This window comes from Scyliorhinus canicula, chromosome 27 (assembly GCF_902713615.1).
Source record: "Scyliorhinus canicula chromosome 27, sScyCan1.1, whole genome shotgun sequence".
Classification (NCBI taxonomy): Eukaryota; Metazoa; Chordata; class Chondrichthyes; order Carcharhiniformes; family Scyliorhinidae; genus Scyliorhinus; species Scyliorhinus canicula.
In genome coordinates, this window is record NC_052172.1 from 5454122 (window position 1) to 5477603 (window position 23482).

General features: G+C 50.4%; 1 protein-coding gene and 1 pseudogene across 1 annotated transcript in view; both read right to left on the minus strand.

Annotated features, from left to right (window-relative positions):
- capns1b (calpain, small subunit 1 b) overlaps nt 1-4672 on the minus strand; it is a 38105-nt gene extending 33433 nt beyond the window's left edge. Inside the window, exons 1-2 of the mRNA XM_038785900.1 lie at nt 4529-4672; nt 3854-3985 (exon numbers count right to left, since the gene is read on the minus strand). Of these exons, the coding sequence (XP_038641828.1) occupies nt 3854-3948 (95 nt within the window). The 5' untranslated portion in view covers nt 3949-3985; nt 4529-4672. The remainder of the gene's footprint in view (nt 1-3853; nt 3986-4528) is intronic.
- Nucleotides 4673-13666: 8994 nt separating this feature from the next.
- Nucleotides 13667-13813, minus strand: LOC119958025 (annotated as a pseudogene).
- Nucleotides 13814-23482: the final 9669 nt, after the last annotated feature.

Consider the following 23482-nt stretch of genomic DNA (forward strand, 5'->3'; position numbering starts at 1 on the left):
GGGAGATCGGAAACCATTGTGAGAAAGGTGACGTTTCAGTGAGATTTCAACTAGTTTACTGATGGGTGGGTGAGAGAAATCCATGGACTCTGCCTTGGTTGCATCGGTCATTTACTCTGTAGTGTGGTGTGTTTGACCACAAGTCAGTTTGTTAATTCACATGAACTGCATACACACCCTAAATGCTCGAGTATAATGAAATGAAAATCGCTTATTGTCACAAGTAGGCTTCAATGAAGTTACTGTGAAAAGCCCCTAGTCGCCACATTCCGGCGCCTGTCCGGGGAGGCTGGTACAGGAATCAAACCATGCTGCTGGCCTGCTTGGTCTGCTTTAAAAGCCAGCGATTTAGCCAAGTGAGCTAAACCAGCCCCTTAAAGATACATTTTATGAATTATTTTTACCTTTCTGAACTAGGGAGAGGTTGTTTGTTTATTTAAACCTGGTGGAATAACTTAGAATGGCCAAGAATCCATACAGTGCAGAAGGAGGCCATTCTGCCCATACAGTCTGCACTGCCCTTACCAAGAGCACCCTAACTAGACCCCCTCCCCCACCCTGTCTTCCTAACCTCCACATCTTTGGACACTAAGGAGCAATTTTACCATGACCAATCCATCTTAACTGCACGTCTTTGGACTGTGGGAGGAAACCGGAGCACCCGGAGGAAACCCACGCAGACACGGGGAGAACGTGCAGACTCCGCACAGACAGTCACCCGAGGCCGGAATCGATCCGAGGTCCCTGGCGCTGTGAGGCAGCAGTGCCAACCACTGTGCCACCGTGCTGCCCCAGCTCAAGGCTCTCTTACAAAAGCAGGTGTCCCGAATCTCAACCGTCATCTACTTTAAACAAAATGTTATTGGTCCCTAACCGGACTTTCCCCCCCACCCCCACATCCCGGGACCTGGCCAAGGGTCTTTAAGGCACTGTGTGCTGTAAATTTAACTTCGTATCTAGAGTTGGGGCAGTTCGGCAGTGATTTACAGAGGTTCGCTCAAAGGAAATTTACAAACATTTTCTAAATCTGCACGGCTCCCTCACAAAGCCAAATTGATTAGACTAGTGAAGCCGTGGGCACTTAAAAGGATGCATTATCATAGAATTTACAGTGCAGAAGGAGGCCATTCGGCCCATTGAGTCTGCACCGACTCTTGGAAAGATCACCCTACCCAAGGTCAACACCTCCACCCTATCCCCATAACCCAGTAACCCCACCCAACACTAAGGGCAATTTTGGACACTAAGGGGCAATTTATCATGGCCAATCCACCTAACCTGCACATCTTTGGACTGTGGGAGGAAACTGGAGCACCCGGAGGAATCCCACGCAGACACGGGGAGGATGTGCAGACTCCGCACAGACAGTGACCCAAGCCGGACCTGGGACCCTGGAGCTGTTAAGCAATTGTGCTAACCACTGTGCTACCATGCTGCCCGTTAGCACCACATGGAAATGGGTCTGAACTAATGGATTCTTTGCCTCGTGAACACTGATGGAAATTTGAATAGTGCTGTTTCAAACCCACAGCTGACACTGCTCCAGGGTTTCTGTGCCCTCCTGGCTCCCTGCATCCAGCTGTGTGTGACTCCCCAGCAGTGTGATGTAACATACCCAAGGGAAGGGCTGAGCAGCTAATTACAAGGAAATGCAGAAAAACCAACCCTGGTGAAAGCCACACCTGTTGATAAGGGGCCCAAACAATGATTTTGCACACACCTTGGCACAGGTATTCCAGGGAGCAAGGTGCACAAGACAGCACCTTTCCTGCCAATTTCTTCACTTCCTATCACTGAGCCCTCCACGCTACCCTCCAAATGATTCTTTTCCGCTCATGGAACCCACAAAGTGGCAGGCGGATTTCATCCGAGCCCCCAACAGGGGAACGTTTACTCCCCAGTAGAAGCAATTACCTAGGAGCGGTCACGAGGTAGCGGGCAGGAGCTCTGGCCGAATTCCCACTCTCTCTGGGGCCCCCGAAGCCACCCAAGCAGAGATCAGCTTAGAGTGCGAGACAGGAATTAGTTCTGGGAGAACCGAGAGTGAGCCACTGGCAATGCTATCCTCCCCTTCCCTGGATTTCACCCCACAATCTATTAATCTATCAGGTAGCGGTCCCCCCACATTCCTTCAGTGTAGCTCTGATCATCAGGAAGTATAGAAATGTCCAAGTTTTACTGTAACAAAAAAAAACTAAAAGCAATATGGTCCAAACTCACTATTTAGTCAGCAACTTGTACTCTGAACTACATACAAGAAAGTCTCCATTTAGCTTAACAGATACACTCCTGCTATAGTTTCGCTCTAGTTAACTGTGTCTCAAGTTAACACTTCATTCTCCAAGAACCAGTCCCAAATTGTCCTCAACTCCGTAAAGCTTGCTTCCTTTATTTATTTTCAGAGCTGGGTGACTTTTTAAATTTAGAGTACCCAATTCTTTTTTTTCACCCAATTAAGGGGCAATTTAGTGCGGCCAATTCACCTACCCTGCACATCTCTTTGGGTTGTGGAGGTGAGAGCCACACAGACACGAGGAGATTGTGCCAACTCCACATGGACAGGGGGCCGGGATCGAACCCGGGTCCTCGGCGGCACTGCGCTGCCCTGACCCGGGTGACTTCTAACCCCAAAATGACTGTGGCTGCAACAGGTATACCGGAGGTTCCTTCTCTCTAACCTAAGATAGGAAAATCTTGCAACGTTCGATTCCCGGCTTGGGTCACTGTCTGTGCGGAGTCTGCATGTTCTCCCCGTGTCTGCGTGGGTTTCCTATCACAAGTCCCGAAAGACGTGCTGTTAGGTGAATTGGACATTCTGAATTCTCCCTCTGTGTACCCGAACAGGCGCCGGAATGTGGCGACTAGGGGCTTTTCACAGTAACTTCATTGCAGTCCAAAGACGTGCAGGTTAGGTGGATTGGCCACATGATAAATTGCCCTTAGTGACCAAAAAGGTTAGGAAGGGTTCTTGGGTTACGGGGATAGGATGGAAGGGAGAACTTAAGTGGGTTGGTGCAGACTCGATGGGCCGAATGGCCTCCTGCACAGTATGTTGTCTGTAATGTAGGCCCACTTGCCACGATAAAGATTATTATAACAAGAGTGTCAGGGGCTTTTCACGGTAACTTCATTGCAGTGTTAATGTAAGCCTACTTGCGACAATAAAGATCAGATGGTCACCCTTCCACATGGCCTGGTGAATTCCAAAGCAATTGGGTGGGTCCATCGGGGTTGAGGCAAGAGTTTGGATTTCAACAGGAAATGGTTTGGAAAAATTAAAGGTCCGGGTTTGCAAGCGAACCCAATCGGGGGGGGGGGAGGTGCTGTGACATGCCGTGCATCTCAGTCCCACCCAGTGTAAACCTCGCAGCCAAACTGTCCATATTCAGACACACGCAGGGTGCCAAATAAAATCGGTGTTGGATTAAACCTAATCGTCCCGGGGGGGGGGGGGGGGGGGTCCTTCAAACGCTAGGTTTGAAGTCCAGGATATTTCTAACCATTTGAATAACTTGTTCAGCAACCCTTTTTGCGAAAATAGGCGATGAATCCGGACGTGGAACCACGCCCCGGGAGGAGCCAGTGAAACTGGGACGCGGATTGATACAAACGGGAGTTTCAATAACACACAAACAAGTTATAATGAGCCAAAGTGAGACATTTAGTTAAAAGTTAACTCGAAAATCATATTTTACAAAATCACTGTCACAAAATGGTGAAGAGGGAAGGCAAATAGGTCGAGGATTGGGGGGGGGGGGGGGGGTTGCTGTCACATTTTTAAATCCCAAGACTTAAACTTTTTTTACATCTGAAAATCAAAAATCTAAACAAGATGTTTAATGAAGCTACTGACCCGATAACACCGACAAGTCCCTGCAGCATTTGGCCGGCCAAGCCGCTGCCGCCTCCTCCTGTTGCTCCTGCCAAAAACTTCTGAAGGCCGAACATGGTGAATGTGGAAATTTACACGGGATAAAAGGAAAAACTGAGAGAGAGAGAGAGAGAGAGAGACTTAATCAAACGGAGAGCAGATCAGAGATCAGATCCTCATCAGTTTCAGGGGAAACCAGGCTCTTGGATACAATGTTACAATTGCCAGTTTCAGGTCCTCCTGGATACAATGTTACAATTCTGTCGGTTTCAGGAGCCTGGACCCCCGATACAATGTTTCAATCGCGTCGATTTCAGGCCTGGCTCCTGGATACAATGTTACAATCGCGTCAATTTCAGGCCTGGCTCCGGGATACAATGTTACAATCGCGTCAATTTCAGGCCTGGCTCCTGGATACAATGTTACAATCGCGTCAATTTCAGGCCTGGCTCCTGGATACAATGTTACAATCGCGTCAATTTCGGGCCTGGCTCCTGGATACAATGTTACAATCGCGTCAATTTCAGGCCTGGCTCCTGGATACAATGTTACAATCGCGTCAGTTACAATGTTTCCGAGAATTCTAAAAAATAAATCTCCCCCTCAGTTCGACAGAATGTTGGCGTTGGGAATGTTTCCCGAAGGATTTCTCCTTACCGACAGGGATCCGGCTGGAAGCAAATGGCGCAGTGTCTCGGTCGCTGCAAGCGGATTTGTGCTGGGGAAGCTGCCAGTCCGGTTCTGCTGCCTGTCCCCACCCTCTGACTGTTGCTCGGCATGGCCACCGCCGGGTCCTAATGCACCTTTGGCATCGCAGCACTTTGGACAACATGCGAGGGGAAGGATTGCATTTAAACCTCAATCACAATTTGCTCTTTTTAATTGCCTCACCTCAACTCTCAAAGCATTTACAATAAAAACCATTTCCAAAAAAAAAACTCTCAAAGCATTTCAATATTTTAGAATCCTTTCAGGGGCTGTGGGAGTCGCTGCCATTTGGTGCCCATCCCTAATTGCCCTTGAATGGGTGTTGGGAGAGATTGAGGATTGGATAAGGCCAAGAAATGGAGGGGCCTCAGCTCTTGACCTGGTCCAACAGGTACGAGGCAAGAGCTCCCAGTGTGGATGAGGAAAAGAGCTGTCGGGAGGATCACAGAATCATAGAATTTACAGTGCCGAAGGAGGCCATTCGGCCCATCGAGTCAGCACCAGCACTTGGAAAAAGCACCCTACTTAAGCCTGAGCTGACCACTGCACAGGAGACCATTCAAGCGGGGGGGAACAAAGGTAGTGGTAGGAGATTGCATAATTTGTGGGACTGATAGCACCCTTTGTAAACTGGACCGAGAGTCCACATGGTAAGTTGCCGGCCCGGTGCCATGGTGAGGGACATCTATAACCCGCTTGAAAGGATATTGGTGGGAGGAGGAGAATCCAGTTGGTCCACATTGGGAGAAACAACACTGGTAACACTAGGAAAGAGGACCTGTTTGGAGAATACTGGGAACTAGGAACAAAATTAAAGAACAGGTCCTCGAAGGTTCTAAACTCTGGAATACTACCCAAGCCACATGCAAATTGGCATAGGGTGGGAAAACTAGGGAAGTAAACATGGAGTTAAAGGAGTGATGCAGGATCCATTTCATGGTGCTGGCATCAGTATTGGGACAGGAGAGACCATTGGGATCTGAGGGTTTTAGTGGAAAGGATAAATAGGGAGGTCATAAGAACTTTAAACTAGTAAACAGGGGAGAAGGGGCAGGCCTCAGGGGAAGCCAATGCAGTTCCAGAAACCAGGAGCAGGGCAGATAGTAAAGAAATAGTCAGGAACCCGAATTCTGGGACTGCAGCTAATGGCAAAACTACAAGATGTATACTGGCCAAACCAGAACAGAGATAATAAACAAGCGAATAAAGCATCAGTGCTGAGGGACAGGTCAGGGGGAATAGCCGAGTCAGAGTTGTATATACTCATGCACGGAGTGTGAGGAGTAAACTGGATGGGCTGCAGGCGCAAATGCAAATTGAAGATTATGATGTAGTAGCTGTTATCGAGACATGGCTGCAGGATGGTCAGGACTGGGAACTGAATATTCCTGGTTATAAAGTTTACAGGAGAGACGGGGAAGATGGCAGAGGGGGTGGAGTAGCCTCACGGATTAGAAATACTATCTCCTCTTGGTGAGGGAGGATATAATGAGGGGAAAGCATCCAGTGGAGGATAACTTCATTTAAGATTCATGAGTAGTCCCTCTGGATTGGAAAATTGCTCGGGTCACTTCACTTTTTAAGAAGGGTGAAAGGGGGAAACTAGGGAATTACAGACCGGTTACCTTCACATCTGTGGTGGGGAAATTGCTGGAGTCTATAATCAGGGATGGGGTAACTGAATATCTTAAAAAATGGTGATCGATCAGGGAGAGCCAGCATGGATTCGTGAAGGGAAGGTCATGCCTGACAAATCTCATTGAACTTTTTGAAGATGTGACTAAGGTAGTGGATAAGGGAATGTCTATGGATGTCATTTATATGGACTTCCAGAAGGCATTTGATAAAGTCCCACATAAGAGACTGTTAACTAAGGTGGCAGCCCGTTGAATTAAGGGTGATATTGACATAGTTAGGAAATTGGTTGATGGCAGGCGAAAGAGTGGGGATAAAGGGTAATTACTCGAATTGGCAGGATGTGACTAGTGGTGTACCACAGGGATCTGTGTTGGGGCCACAATTATTGACATTCATTAATAACTTGGATGATGGCATAGTAAGTCATATATCCAAATTTGCTGATGATACAAAGTTAGGCGGCATTGTAGAGAGTCTCGATAATAGCATAAAATTGCAAGGAGATATTGACAGATTAGGTGAATGGGAAAAAAATTGTGGCAGATGAAATTCAATGTAAGCAAGTGTGAGATTATCCATTTCGGACCAAAAAAGGATAGAGCAGAGCACTTTCTAAATGGAAAGAGGTTAATGTCCAAAGGGACTTGGGGGTTCAGGTACATTGATCTTTAAAATTCCACAAACAAGTGCAGAAAATAATCAAAAAGGCTAGTGCAATACTGGCCTTTAAATGGATTGGAATATAAAGACACTGGGGTTATGCTGCAGCTATACAACCCCCTGGTTGGACACCACTTGAAGTTACTGTGAGCAGTTCTGGGCACCACACCTTAGGAAGGATATTTTGGCCTTGGAGGAAGTGCAACGTAGGTTTATAGAAATGATGCCTAGATTTACAGGGGTTGAGTTTCGAGGAGAGATTACACAAATTAGGCCTGTGTTCACTAGAATTTAGAAGGTTCAGGGGTGATCTGATCGATATATATTAACAGGGAAAGACAGGGTAGATAAAGATAAACTATTTCCACTGGTTGGAGATTCTAAAACTCAGATGCATAGTCTAGAAATTCGGGCCAGACCGTTCAGGAGAGATGGCAGGAAGAACTTCTTCTCTCAAAGGGTGGTAGAGGTTTGAACTCTCCCACAGACAGCATCAAAGCTAGAACAGTCCATTTTAAATTTCAGATAGATGGATTTTTGTTCAGCAAAGAGGGGTATAGGTCAAAGGCAGGTATCATAGAATTTGCAGTGCACAAGGAGGCCATTCGGCCCATCGAGTCTGCACCGGCTCTTGGAAAGAGCACCAAGGTCAATCGCAGGTAGGCCGCAGATCAGCCATGATCTCATTGAATGACGGGACAGGCTCGAGGGGCTGAATGGCCTACGCCTGTTCCCATGTTCCTATAACTCGGGAATGGGAAACCCAATGTCAGAATTTGTGGCCAATGCCAAGTTGGGGGGGTTCACTACCACACAAGGGAATTGCGACAATATACAGGAACATTGATAAACCTGGTAAATGAACTTCAAATTGGACTTGGGTGCTATTGGTCAGAAAGGTTAGGAGGCTGCATAATCTTTGGAAATATTTTTAAATGGGGACACAGAGTCAAGGGACCTGGGGCTTCAGCCAAGCAGATTCGTCGAATCTCTACAGTGCAGAAGGAGGCCATTCGGCCCATTGATCTACACCCACCCTCTCAAACAGCACCCTACCAAGACCCACTCCCCCGCCCCATCACTGTCACCCATAACACCACCTGACCTGTACATCTTTGGACACTTAAGGGGCAATTTTAGCACGGCCAGTCCATCTACCCTACACATCTTTGGACTGTGGGAGGAAACCAGATCATCCGGAGGGAACCCACGCAGACATGGGGAGAACGTGCAAACTCTACGCAGGCAGTCACTCGAGACTGGAATCAAACTTGGGTCCCTGGCACAGTGAGGCAGCAGTGCTAATCCATTTTGCCACCGTGCCACCCAATACAGGTTTATACAGTTGGTCCATAAAGACAAACAAGGCATTTTATTTCCAGGGAGATAGAATTGAAAGCAGGGATTTATATGAAATCTATAGAACCCTGGATAGTTCACACTTGTACTGTAAACAGTTCTGTTGGCCACACAAGATGTTTGGTGTGAGTGGAGAAGGTGCAGGGGAGGTGAAGGTGGTGCCTGTGTGGTAGTGTCACTGGACTAGTAATCCAGAGGCCCAGGCTAACACTGGGGACATGGGCTTGTGGATCCTTCTCCACCAGTGAGCTTAATTGTCCACCACCAACCATGGCTGGATGTGGTAGGACTGCAGAGCTTAGATCTGATCTGTTGGTTGTTGGAACTCTTAGCTCTGTCTATCGCCCATTCCTTACGCTGATGGTACAAAAGTACCTCTTTTTTTTCCGATATGCCTGATGTTGCTCCTGGCATGCTCTCCTGCAGTCTTCATTGAGCCAGGGTTGATCCCCTGGCTGGGTGGTAATGGTAGAGTGGGGAAGAAACCGGGCCATGAGGTTGAAGAATGTGCTTGAATACAATTCTGCTGCTGCTGATGGCCCACAGCGCCTCATGGATGCCCAGTCCAGAGTTGGTAGATCTGTTGAAAGTCTATCCCATTTAGCACGGTGGTAGTGCCACACAACACGATGGAGGGTATCCTCAATGTGAAGATGGGACTTTGTCTCCACAAGGACTGTGCAGTGGTCACTTCTAGGGGCAGCACGGTAGCATGGTGGTTAGCATAAATGCTTCACAGCTCCAGGGTCCCAGGTTCGATTCCCGGCTGGGCCACTGTCTGTGTGGAGTCTGCACGTCCTCTCCGTGTGTGCGTGGGTTTCCTCCGGGTGCTCCGGTTTCCTCCCACAGTCCAAAGATGTGCGGGTTAGGTGGATTGGCCATGCTAAATTGCCCGTAGTGTCCTAAAATGTAAGGTTAAGGGGGGGTTGTTGGGTTACGGGTATAGGGTGGATATGTGGGTTTGAGTAGGGTGATCATTGCTCGGCACAACATTGAGGGCCGAAGGGCCTGTTCTGTGCTGTTCTGTTCTATGTTCTACAATACTGTCATGGACAGATGCATCTGCAGCAGGGAGATTGGTGAGGATGAGGTCAAGCATGTTCTTCCCTCTTGTTGGTTCCCTCACCACCCGCTGCAGTCCCAGTCTAGCAGCTGTGTCCTTTAGGACTCAATCTGTGCTGGTGTTATCGATGGTGATGGATATTAAAGTTCCCGCCCAGAGTCCATTCGGTGCCTTTCCCTCCTTCAATGTTTCCTCCAAATGGCGTTGAACATGGAGGTGATTTGCTATTTGATACCGAACCTGAGAAGATATATCCTATCAGGAGAAATTGAAGAGACTGGCTGTTTTCTCTGGAGAAGAATAGATGGAGGGCTGACCTGATGTTGGTCTTTAAGACTATGAAAGGGGCATTTGGAAGTCAACAAGTTCCCCGGTTTGACCACCCTTCTCTGCTGGATTGTCTATCGGAACCACATTAGGATTCTTGAGAGCTTCTATCCGTGCGCTTGTGTCAAATCTTGGGTATAAAACGTGAAGACCATGATGGAACCATCAATTCACCAGACACGTGTTTCCGGAATGTGAATCTAGGCTTTAATCGACTTACTTCAGAGCCAGCCTGTTATCTGTCGATGAACTCGTAGTGAACTCAGGCTGACTCTGGACACGGGTATTTATACAGCTGCACTAGGGGGAGGAGTCGTGGGCGGAGCCAAGGGTGGAGCCCAGGACAAGTTCCTGGGTGCTCCCAGCGCTAGTCCCCCTAGTGGTAGGATAGCGCTACTGCGCTTACAAAGACAGTGTGAATTAACATATATACATCTATATTACATTCACCACATTCACCCCCTTCAAAAAAAAAGTCCAGCGGGGGTCGTGGTCTAGTCTATAAAGTCAGTCTGTCCGGCGGTCGAATTGTCGGCTGAGATCTGCGGAGCACCGGGGTTGCAGCCTCTTGCGGTGGCTGGATGGGTGTAGTGTGCTGGGGTACGATGGGGGACTCCAGGGAGGGTTGTATCTGAGCTTCATACTCTCCTGGTTTGACCGGAGACTGGGGGCGCTGGGGGATGGCCGGCGTGGGGGCGCGGAACTGGTGGAGCGAGCTCGTGGGCTCGGGAGCGCAAGGGGGCGGCAGCATGGGGTGTCGGGTGAGAGATCCTTCTGTGGGAGTAGAGGGGGCGCTGGATCCGGCGGGTGCCAGATCCCGGAGGGATACAGTGTCCTGACGGCCGTTAGGGAACTCGACGAAGGCGTACTGGGAGTTGGAGTGGAGCAGGCGCACCTTCTCAACAAGGGGGTCGGTTTTGTGCGTCCTGACGTTTTTCTCAGGAGTACGGGGCCCGGCGTCCTCAGCCATGCCGGAAGTGAGACACCCGTGGTAGTGCCCCTGGAAAAAATGAAGAGCCTCTCGTGAGAGGTCTGGTTTGTCGCTGTACACAAAGGGGACCTAATAGCGTGGAGCGCATCTGGGAGGACTTCCTGCCACTGGGAGACTTGGAGCTTTCTAGACTGGAAGGTCAGCAGGACGGTCTTCCAGACCGTCACGTTCTCCCTATCCATCTGCCCGTTCCCCCTGGGGTTGTAGCTGGTAGTCCTGCTCAAGGCAATGCCCTTGTCGAGCAGGTACTGACGCAGCTCGTCGCTCATGAAGGACGAACCCCGGTTGCTGTGCACATAGCTGGGGAAACCAAACAGGGTGAAGACACTGTGCAGGGCCCTAATGACTGTGAGGGAGGTCATGTCGAGGCATGGGATAGCGAATGGGAAATGGGAGAACTCGTCTACGACGTTTAAGAAGTAAACGTTCTTGTTAGTTGAGGGGAGTGGCCCCTTGAAATCAATCGTGAGGCGTTCAAAGGGCCTAGAAGCCTTGACCAGGTGGGCCCTGTCTGGTCTATAGAAGTGCGGTTTGCACTCCGCACAGATCGGGCAGTCCCTGGTGACCGCTTTTACCTCCTCGTTGGAGAAAGGCAGGTTTCGGGCCCTGATGTAGTGGGCGAGCCGGGTGACCCCCGGGTGGCAGAGGTCATTGTGGATGACTTTCAATCGGTCAATCTGCGCGCTGGCGCATGTCCCTCGAGATAGGGCATCCGGAGGCTCGTTGAGCTTCCCGGGTCGATATTTGATATCGTAATTGTAGGTGGAGAGTTCGATCCTCCACCTCAGAATTTTATCGTTTTTTATTTTGCCCCTTTGCGAGTTGTCAAACATGAAGGCAACCGATCTTTGGTCGGTGATGAGGGTGAACCTCCTACCTGCGAGGTAGTGCCTCCAGTGACGGATAGCCTCCACAATGGCTTGTGCTTCTTTCTCGACTGATGAGTGTCGGAGTTCTGAAGCGGAGAGGGTACGGGAGAAAAATGCAACTGGTCTCCCTGCCTGATTTAACGTGGCTGCAAGAGCGACCTCTGAGGCGTCGCTCTCTACCTGAAATGGGGTGGATTCATCCACCGCCCGCATGGCCGCTTTGGCGATGTCCTCCTTGATGCCGTCGAAGGCCTGGCGTGCCTCGGCTGACAGGGGAAATCGTGTGGTCCTAAAGAGTGGGCGGGCTTTGTCCGCATATTGAGGGACCCACTGGGCGTAGTAGGAAAAAAATCCCAAGCACCGTTTGAGGGCCTTGGGACAATGAGGGGGAGGGAGTTCTAAGATACAGTCCGGGTAGGGGCCCAGGACTCCGTTCTCCACGACGTAGCCGAGGATGGCTAGTCTGGATGTGCGGAAAACGTATTTCTCCTTGTTGTTCATGAGGTTCAGTTTCTGTGCCGTCTGGAGAAAACAGTGGAGGTTGGCGTCGTGGTCCTGCTGGTCATAGCCGCAGATGGTGACATTGTCCAAGTACGGAAACGTGGCCCGCAGCCCGTACTGGTCCACCATTCGGTCCATTGCTCGTTAGAACACCGAGACCCCATTCGTGACGCCGAAAGGGACCCGGAGGAAATGGAAGAGGCGGCCATCGGCCTCGAATGCCATGTAGTGGCGGTCCTCCGGGCGGATTGGGAGCTAGTGGTATGCAGACTTCAGATCCACCGTGGAAAAGAGCCGGTACTGGGCGATCTGGTTTACCATGTCTGCAATCCTGGGGAGGGGATACGCGTCGAGGAGCGTAAATCTATTTATAGTCTGACTGTAGTCAACCACCAAACGGAATTTTTCCCCGGTCTTAACGACCACCACCTGAGCTCTCCAGGGACTATTGCTGGCCTCTATAACCCCCTCACTGAGTAGCCTTCGGACCTCTGCTCTGACAAATACCCTATCCTGCAGGCTATACCGCCTGCTACGAGTGGCTACGGGTTTACAGTCCTTAGTGAGATTGGCAAAGAGGAGGGGGGATTCGCAGCGTAGCGAGGCTGCAGATCGTGAGTGGGGGCAGGGGCCCTCCAAAGCTGAGGGTGAGGCTCTTGAGGTTGCATTGAAAGTCTAGGCTTAATAAGAGTGGCGCGCAGAGTTCGGGCAAAACGTAGAGTTTGAATTTCGAGTAACTAGCGCCTCGGATTGTGAGTGTCGCGGCGGTGCGCCCCTGGATCTGGACCGAGTGGGAGCCTGAAGCGAGCGCGATAGTTTGCTGCACGGGGAAAACGGGGAGCGAACAGCGTCTTACCAGGTCTGGATGTATGAAGCTCTCAGTGCTCCCGGAGTCGAAGAGGCATGGTGTTTTGTACCCGTTGATATGGACCTCTGCCATTGAGTTTTGTAGATTCTTTGGTCGTGATTGGTCCAGGGTGACCGCGCTGAGTTGCGGGTAGTCGGCGGCTTGATCAGCTGTGCTGGAGTGGCCCCGTGATGACTGAGTTCATAGTTTAATTCGAATTCCTCTGCTGAGTTGTCCGAGCGCGGAGATGCCAATCGGGCCCGTGGATCGCACGTGGCGGGCGGCGAGGAAGATGACGTCCAAGATGGCGGCCCCCATGAGTCGCACGTGGCGGGCGGCGAGGAATATGGCATCCAAGATGGCGGCCCCCATGAGTCGCATGTGGCCGGCCGCGTGTGGAGGTTTTCCAAGATGGCGGCCCTCATGGATCGCACGTGGCTGAAGGGGGCGGAGTCGGGGCGTTTCGGGCCCCGCGGGGCTGCGAGTGAGGGGAGCGATTACTGCGAGTCGCTGGGGAGTTGGAACCTGGGGCCCTTTTTGCAAGGCACACTCTTGCGTAATGGCCTTTTCGCCCGCAGCTGCTGCAGGTCGCGTTGCGGGCCGGGCAGTGCTGCCGCGGGTGCTGGTTCTGGCCACAGAAATGGCAGGTTGGAGCAGCATAGTGGCTGGCTGGGGCAGCATGGTGGCTGGCTGGGGCAGCATAGTGGCTGGCTGGGGCAGCATAGTGGCTCCCCCAGACCTGTGCTACGCGGCCGCCCAGCCACCATACTGCCCCAGCCAGCCACTGTGAAGCGGCAGTGCTAACCACTGTGCTACCGTGCCGCCCACGAAACGGGGGAAGGCGCAAACGCATTCCTCCACTACCCCAAATCCTTCAGACGAGGATCCCGCATTTGGGGACATCGCAGGCGCAATGGGCTGGCCTCATCCTGGGTGAACCACTTTCTTGATCATGGTTTGACCCCTGCCAGGTAAGTAACGGGAGCGACAGCCTAGCTAAGTGGTCACATGTGCGCCGATTAGTACTCCTTTCTGAATGGAGAAGCTGGCGAAAGGGCTGCTGCAGGGACCTGAGGAGGCCAGGAGCCATCTTCGCTCCCGGGCAATGAGCCCTGGGGCACTGGGGTTGGTGCAGGGGCAAGGGGCGTGTTATGCTTCCGCCTTGTTTACTTCAATTATCTTGTTCATTTATAATTATCTCAGAATTAAATGTTGTGTTTTGATGTTGCAGTAAGACATTTGTAGAAGCTTGTAAAGTTTAATGTCAGACATTTACTAAGAAAAAATATTTGCTACATAGAAAAACGTTGAAGCTGTTAACATTTAACTTAATGTTTAACTTCATCAGCTGAACAATGACATTAAACTGTCTCAACTTTTACAAATTTCTTGCAATAAATATATTTTCTCACTTAAACACAACGGTCAATAAAATACATCTGTCCACATAAACATGACAGTTCTGTCTATTTGTAAAGAGGAGGGAGAGAAGAGGGAAGGGAGGGAAGAGAGGGTTTTGACATATCAATTGTTAATGTTACAAGCTCAACATCCGAAAGCAGCAGCTGCGGAGGCACAGTGCCCTGGCCCACATCTCCTCTGACATCATTTTGGGATGTCCTTTGGCAGTACACTCTGAGGGGTGGGTGATTGATTCTCTGCAATACCTGTCAGACAGATAGTTCACATTAGCTTGCATATATATCAACTAAGGCATTTGAAATAATCACTGAGGCTTGTAAGGATGAACATTACATGAGGGAGACTCATAAACAACTCATCTTAAAATACATTGCAAAATCCAAATGTACTTTAGCTCTGAATCAGCTGGAAGGACAGGTGTGCTAACATTAATGTCCTTAGCTCACTGGGCTAAATCGCTGGCTTTTGAAGCAGACCAAGCAGGCCAGCAGCACGGTTCGATTCCTGTACCAGTCTCCCCGGACAGGCGCCGGAATGTGGTGACTAGGGGCTTTTCACAGTAACTTCATTGAAGCCTACTCGTGACAATAAGCGATTTTCATTTCATTTTTCATTTACTCAGAGAGTGGTTAGGTTGTGGAATGGACTGCCTGCTGTGATAGTGGAGATGGACACTTTAGGAACTTTCAAGCGGTTATTGGATAGGCGCATGGAGCACACCAGAATGACAGGGAGTGGGATAGCTTGATCTCGGACAAAGCTCGGCACAACATCGAGGGCCGAAGGGCCTGTTCTGTGCTGTACTGTTCTATGTACTATGTCCTATGATTTCTAGATCTCCCTCCACCTGGCCCCTTACCCTCCTTCCTATTTAAAGCTCTATCCACAAGCCATTTAAAGTGCAGCCCATTACAGTGGAATAGCTCCCTCTATCTGTGTCACTGGCCCATGAACTGAAACCCCTCCTCACGTCCCACTTTGAGCCACATGTTTAATTGCATGCCTCAGTCATCTTGTAACCAGGGCCTCAGGTTTATCTCCCCTCCCTCCCCCCCCCAGCTGGTGGGAACAGATGTGGGGGGACCTCCCAGTCCAGATGTGACCCTCCTCCTCCAGCTCTGACCCCTCCTCCTCCAGCTCTGACTCCTCCTCCTCCAGCTCTGACCACTCCCACTCCAGCTCTGACCCCTCCCACTCCAGCTCTGACTCCTCCTCCTCCAGTTCTGACCCCTCCCACTCCAGCTCTGACTCCTCCTCCTCCTCCAGCTCTGACCCTCCCACTTCAGCTCTGACCCCTCCCATTCCAGCTCTGACTCCTCCAGCTCTGACCCCTCCCACTCCAGCTCTGACTCCTCCTCCTCCAGCTCTGACCCTTCCACTCCAGCTCTGACCCCTCCCATTCCAGCTCTGACTCCTCCACCTCTGACCCCTCCCACTCCAGCTCCTCCTCCTCCTCCTCCAGCTCTGACCCCTCCCACTCAAGCTCAGACTCCTCCTCCTCCAGCTCTGACTCCTCCTCCTCCAGCTCTGACCCCTCCCACTCCAGATCTGCCTCCTCCTCCTCCAGCTCTGACCCCTCCCACTCAAGCTCAGACTCCCCCTCCAGCTCTGACTGCTCTTCCTCCAGCTCGGACCCCTCCCACCAGCTCTGACTCCTCCTCCTCCAGCTCTGACTCCTTCCTCTCCAGCTCTGACTCCTCCTCCTGCTGATTCATAGAAACCCAACAGTGCAGAAGGTAGGCCATTCAGCCCGTTGAGTCTGCACCGACCCTCTGAAAGAGAACCCTACCCCACTTCTCCACCCTATCCCTGTAACACTAACCTGCACACTCCTGGACACTATGGGGCAATTTATCATGGCCAATCCACCCAACCTGCACGTCTTTGGACTGTGGGAGGAAACCGGAGCACCCGGAGGAAACCCACGCAGATACAAAAGACGTTAGGTAATTTGGACACTCTGAATTCTCCCTCTGTGTACCCGAACAGGCGCCGGAATGTGGCAACTAGGGGCTTTTCACAGTAACTTCATTGCAGTGTTAATTAAGCCTACTTGTGACAGTAAAGGTTTCTAAAAAATAAGTACCATTCATCATAACTCGAATGTTGTAAAGTTGAGGATGGCCTGTATCTATGATCATGGAGGCATTAACCCTTCACATTGTTAAAGTCAAGAATTAAAGAATTTCGTATCAGCACAGTAAGGCCTGGATGTTTAAATGAGATGGGAGGAGGCCATTATTAACAGTGAATCAGACTAATGGTATGTGTCTCCAGGCAGGCACACCCTTATCGTGATTACTCACCGGGGTGCGTTGCTTCAATTCTCTGAAGTGATTCCCCTGTTAACACTTTGAACTTCACAAACACGGCACGGCACAGTGGTTAGCACTGCTGCCTCACAGCGCCAGGATCCCGGGTCCGATTCCCGGCTGGGTCACTGTCTGCGCGGAGTCTGCACGTTCTCCCCGTGTCTGCGTGGGTTTCCTCCGGGTGCTCCAGTTTCCTCCCACAGTCCAAAGACCTGCAGGTTAGGTGGATTGGCCATTATCAATACGCGGGGTTACGGTAGGGCAGGGGAGTGGGCCTGGCTAAGGGTGTTCTTTCAGGTGTCATAGATCATAGAACTTAGATCATAGAATTTACAGTGCAGAAGGAGGCCATTCAACCCATCGAGTCTGCACCGGCTCTTGGAAAGAGCATCCTACCCAAGGTCAACATCTCCACCCTATCCCCCAGTAACCCCACCCAACAATAAGGGCAATTTTGGACAGTAAGGTCAATTTATCATGGCCAATCCACCTAACAGATTCGATGGACTGAATGACCTCCTTCCGCACTGTAGGGATCCGTGGATTCTATATCGGAGCCCACACTCAGTCCAGAGTTGGTCAACAACTGCATTTTGATGCAACTACCATGGAATCATCGAAAATGTATGGCAGGGAATTCATCCAGGGATACTGAGGGTCGTTAGAGTGGAAATTCCAGAGGCATTGGCCATACTTTTTCAGTCTTCCTTAGACTCAGGGGTAGTTCCAGAGGACAGGAGAATTGTAAATATTACGCCCTTGTACAATAAAGGATGTGGAGCTAAACCCAGAAACTACAGAGCAGTTAGTTTTACTTCCCAAGTCGGGAAGAAAGCAATAATCTGGGCTAAAATGTGGCACATGGACAAAAGCGGGTTCATTAAGGAAAGGCAGCATGGATTTGTTAAAGGCACATTGTGTTGAACGGACTTGCTAGAATTATTCAAAGAGGTAACAGAGAGGGTCGATGTGGGTAATGCGGTTGATGTGGTTTAGAGGGACTTCCAAATGGGTTTCGATACAGTGCCAAACAACAGACCTGTGAGAAAAGTCATAGCTCGTGGAATAAAGGGACAGGAGTAGATACAAAGTTGGTTGAGTGACAGGAAACAGATTAATGGTGAGTGGATGTTTTTCAGGACTGGAGAAGGGTTGCAGTGGAGTTTCCCAGGGGTCGGTAATGGGACCCTGGCTTATCCTGATATATATTCATGACCTACATCTTGGTGTGCAAGGAGGACTGTGAGGTTGATAGTTCAGAAGGTCAAAAAGACAGAGGCAAGTTGAGTGAAACAGGCAGACAATTGGTCGACGAACCTCAATGCAGAGAAACGGCAGCACCGTGGCTAGCACTGTTGCTTCACAGCTCCAGGGTCTCAGGTTCGATTCTCGGCTTGGGTCAGTGTCTGTTCCGTGTCTGCACGTTCTCCCCCGTGTCTGCGTGAGTTTCCTCCGGGTGCTCACCCGGTTTCTTCCCACGAGTCCCGAAAGACGTGCTGTTAGGCGAATTGGACATTCTGAATTCTTTCTGTGTACCCGAACAGGCGCCGGAGTGTGGCGACTGGGGGCTTTTCACAGTAACTTCATTGCAGTGTTAATGTAAGCCTACTTGCGACAATAATAGAGATTATTATTATTAGATTCTTATTATTACATAAGACATAGGAGCAGAATTAGACCACTCGGCCCATCGAGTCTGCTCTGCCGTTCAATCGTTGCTGATATTTTCTCATCCCCATTCTCCTGCCTTCTCCCCATAACCCCTGATCCCCTTATTAATCAAGAACCTATCTATCTCTGCCTTAAAGACACTCAGTGATTTGACGTCTACAGCCTTCTGCGGCAAAGAGTTCCATAGATTCACCACCCTCTGGCTGAAGAAATTCCTCCTCATCTCTGTTTCAAAGGATTGTCCCTTTAGAACATAGAACATAGAACATTACAGCGCAGTACGGGCCCTTCGGCCCTCGATGTTGCGCCGACCTGTGAAACCATCTGAAGCCCATCTGACCTAGTCTGAGATTGTGAGCTCTGGGTCTAGTTTTTCCAATAAGTAGAAACATCCTCTCCACGTCCACTCTGAACAAGCCTCGCAGTATCCTGTAAGTTTCAATAAGATCCCCCACTCATCCTTCTAAACTCCAACGAGTGCTGACCCAGAGTCCTCAACTGTTCCTCATATGACAAGCTCTTCATTCATAAATAAATGAATACACGATGTAGATACATAGGCACAGGTATCGGTGAAGCATACGGAGTGTAATGGAGAAGATAGAACATAGAACAGTACAGAACAGGCCCTTCGGCCCTCAATGTTGTGCCGAGCCATGATCACCCTACTCAAACCCACGTATCCACCCTATACCCGTAACTCAACAACCCCACCTTAACCTTAAATTTTAGGACACTACGGGCAATTTAGCACGGCCAATCCACCTAACCCGCACATCTTTGGACTGTGGGAGGAAACCGGAGCACCCGGAGGAAACCCACGCACACACAGGGAGGACGTGCAGACTCCGCACAGACAGCGACCCCGCCGGGAATCGAACCTGGGACCCTGGAGCTGTGAAGCATTTATGCTAACCACCATGCTACCGCGCTGCCCATAAGTTGGCCATATCCTGTAAGTTTCCTGTAAGATGCTTGTTACAGTGGGCCATAAGCCCATATCCTGTAAGTTTCGATAAGATCCCTCCCTCATCCTTCTAAACTCCAACGAGTACTGACCCAGAGTCCTCAACTGTTCCTCATATGACAAGCTCTTCATTCATAAATAAATGAATACACGATGTAGATACATAGGCACAAGTATCGGTGAAGCATACGGAGTGTAATGGAGAAGATGTGTGAAGAAATCAGTTCAGTCTGTAAGAGGGTCATTCAGGAGTCTGGTGACAGCGGGGAAGAAGCTGTTTTTGAATCTGTTGGTGCGTGTTCTCAGACTTTTGTATCTCCTGCCCGATGGAAGAAGTTGGAGGAGAGAATAACCCGGGTGGGAGGGGTATTTGATTAAGCTGCCCGCTTTCCCAAGGCAGCGGGAGGTGTAGAGAGAGTCAATGGATGGGAGGCGGGTTCGGGTGATGGACTGGGCTGTGTTCACAATTCCCTGTAGTTTCTTACGGTCTTGGGCCGAGCAGTTGCCATACCCAGGCTGTGGTGCAGCCAGATAGGATGCTTTCTATGGTGTAAATTGGTAAGAGTCATTGTGGACGCGCCGAATTTCCTTAGTTTCCTGAGGAAGTATAGGCGCTGTTGTGCTTTCTTGATCGTAGCGTGGACGTGGGTGGACCAGGACAGATGGTTGGCGATGTGCACACTTGGGAATTTGAAGGACCTCAGTTGGGAAGGTGAACTGGGGAGGTTAGAGCTGTTTTTCTTGGAGAAGACTGAAAGTAAGGCATGATGTCCATTGAGGGATAAATATTGGCCAGGGCACCAGGGAGAACCCGAGAACTCTCCTTCGAAACATTATCATGGTGTGTTTCACACCCACCTGAGAGGGCGGAGTCAAAAACAAATTCCTGAGCGAGGAAACCAGTGCATGCAAGGCCAGATGCTTGTTACAGTGGGACAGTGCAATAGAGCACCATGGCAGATCCTGGGAACAGACAAATTGCTCGATTATCACTGAGACATTGTAAAAAGAGATCGCTTTCTACATAGTCATTCTGCCCCCGCTCCAATGTAATTAGCTCGGACATGGTTTTTGTAAAACTACAAGCTTTGATGTTAAATACCACAACGCCTCCTGGGTTCTCCCATGTTAACTCTGATGGTAATTAGAATGGATTGGTTAGCACACAGGGCTAAACCGTTGGCTTTGAAAGCAGGCCAGTAGCACGGTTCAATTCCCGTACCAGCCTCCCCGAACAGGCGCCGGAATGTGGCGACTAGGGGCTTTTCACAGTAACTTCATTTGAAGCCCGCTCGTGACAATAAAGCAATTTTCTTTTTTTTTCCTTCATTTTTTCATGAACACCTCTGATTGGGAAATTACAGGCGATGTGAAATCATCAGACGATTCTCTTGGGGGTGGGAAGGGCTTTTGTCAGTTCAGTCAATGAATTGGCTGAATCACTGTTAAATTGAATAGATCCCTCACAGTCGTAATTAAGATAATTAATACATCAATCCACATCCACGGCGACACCCATGACGGCTCAACAGGTTCAGCCACTGAGTGATTCAGATCTGAAGGTTTCAGCATCAATCCCAGATCAGTGTGGATATTAGGCAGTGGGAGAGGCAGTCGGGATGGTCGCAGTAACCTTGGCTCTCAGATTGGCCAACTCAAATTCACTCAAAACTCTACTGCCTATATTTTAATTCACACCAAATCCCATTGCTCCGACACCCAGTAACCCACATAGAACTGCGTAGAATCCCTACACGGCAGAAGGAGGCCATTTGGCCCATTGAGTCTGCACCAAACTCTGAAAGAGCATCCTACCTAGGCTGTAACATGATGTTTTAAGCCACTTAACATCATCAGATAACACTGAAACACCCGTGCCAGTATCTAGCTTGAATTCTGTGGGCTGCAGAAGAATGATCCCCGGAATGAAGAGCTTGTCACATGAGGAGAGGTTCAGGACTCTGGGTCTGTACTTGTTGGAGTTTAGAAGGAAGTGAGGTGGGATAGAGTGGACCCGGGGAGAGGATGTAGGAAAAACTAGAACCCGAGGACACAGCCTCAGACGGAACGGACGATCCTTTAAACAGAGATGAGGAGGAATTTCTTCAGCCAGAGGGTGGTGAATCTGTGGAACTCTTTGCCGCAGAAGGCTGTGGAGGCCAAATCACTGAGTGTCTTTAAGACAGAGATAGATAGGTTCTTGACGAATATGAGGACCAGGGGTTATGGGGAGAAGGCAGGAGAATGGGGATGAGAAACCGATCAGCCATGATTGAATGCCGGAGCAGACTCGATGGGCCGAGTGGCCTAATTCAGCTCCTCTGTCTTATGGGTGACCATCAATTTCTAATTTAATTTCATCTATAAGGTAATGCAGGAGGTGGAGGAGTCGTCAGTGGAGGAGCTGAAGGCTAAATGGGAGGGGGAACTTGGGGAGCAGATAGAGGACGGGACTTGGGCGGATGCCTTGGAGAGAGTCAACTCTTCCTCCTCATGTGCGAGGCTTAGTCTCATCCAATTTAAGGTGCTGCACCGGGCCCACATGTCCGGGACTAGGATGAGTAGGTTCTTCGGGGGTGAGGACAGGTGCACCAGATGTTCGGGGAGTCCTGCGAACCACGCCCATATGTTCTGGGCATGCCCAGCACTGGAAGAATTCTGGAAGGGGGTGGCGGGGACGGTGTTGAGGGTGGTTGGATCCAGGGTCAAACCAGGGTGGGGACTCGCGATTTTTGGAGTTGCGGTAGAGCCGGGAGTGCAGGAGGCGAAAGAGGCCGGTGTCCTGGCCTTTGCGTCCCTAGTAGCCCGTCGAAGGATTCTGTTACAATGGAAGGATGCAAGGCCCCCAAGCGTGGAGACCTGGATCAGCGGTATGGCGGGATTTATAAAATTGGAAAAGGTCAAATTTGCCCTGAGAGGATCAATACAAGGGTTCTATAAACGATGGCAGCCTTTTCTGGACTTCCTGGCTCAGAGATAGGTAACTTGGTCAATAGCAGCAGCAACCCGGGGGGGGGGGGGGCATTATTGTAGTGTTTATTCTGTAACTCTATAGTGTGTTAATTTGCGTTGTTGTTAAAATGCTGGGTTGTTCATGGGGATGGGGCGAATGTGTATGATTGTTAATATTATTGTTATTTTCGGTATTTTACTAAGGTGCGTCAATGTTGGATAAAATCAAAATTTTTCAATAAAAATTATTTAAAAAAAAAAAATTCTAATTTAATTTAATGCTCCAATAATTATTTTCTGTACTGTTAACTTCTCCAAGGAAGATAATTTCAGGGGGGGGGGGTGTTTGTAGCTCTTTCACTTCCTGGCTTTGTTGCAGTTTTCTCTTTCTTCCGATGAGCTGTAGGGGGCGGGATTCTCTGATCCTGAGGCTAAGTGTTGACGCCGGCATAAACGGCGCCGCGACGTCGTCAACATGGCCTCAGGAGCAGCGATTCTGACCCCTACAAAGGGCCAGCACGATTGGCGTCAGACGGGCACCACGGCTCTGCGCATGCGCAGTGGGACCGGCGCCATTGCCGGCCCCGATGCAACATGGCGTAGGGCTACAGGGGCCGGCACGGAACAAAAGAGGCCCCCAGCCCGAGAGGCCGGCCCGCCAATTGGTAGGCCCCGATCGCGGGCCATGCCACAGCGGAGGTCCCCCTGGGGGTTAGACCCACTTCTCCCCGCCCCCCCACCAGGCTGCCCCCGGATGCATGCGCGCCGAGGTCCCGTCAGGTAAGAGCACACGTGGACGGCGTCGGCAGGACTCGGATTTCTGCGCGGCCGCTCAGCCAATTCCGGGTGGAGAACCGCCGGGGGGGGGGGGGGAAGGGGGGGGGGTCGCCAATCAGAGCGGCCCCCGACAGGCCACACGGCAACACCAATGGCGCCGATTCTCCACTCTCCGGAGAATCGGCAGACCGGCGTCGCGCCATTCGCTCTCGTCCCGGCAATTCTCCAGAACGGCCTGGACTGAGAGAATCCCGCCCAGGAATTCTGGACCTAGCTTCCCACAGTTTTGGCGCTCCACTCCTCATTCGATTTTCTTCCCACTTGCGCAGAGCCTTCACACCAGGCCGAAAGCATCACGCGATGGTGGTTTGCGCGTCCTTTCCCAATTATGTGGGCTTTTGCTTCGCTGTGCTTCTATTTTTCATCCAACGTGAATGGCTCCGTTTATTTTTATCCATGGGGCATCACTTCCCCCACAAACGACTTCTGTTTAGCTTCCGAAGCGCAGCCTCTTTGTACCGCCTTTGTGAGAGTTAAATCTTCCCTC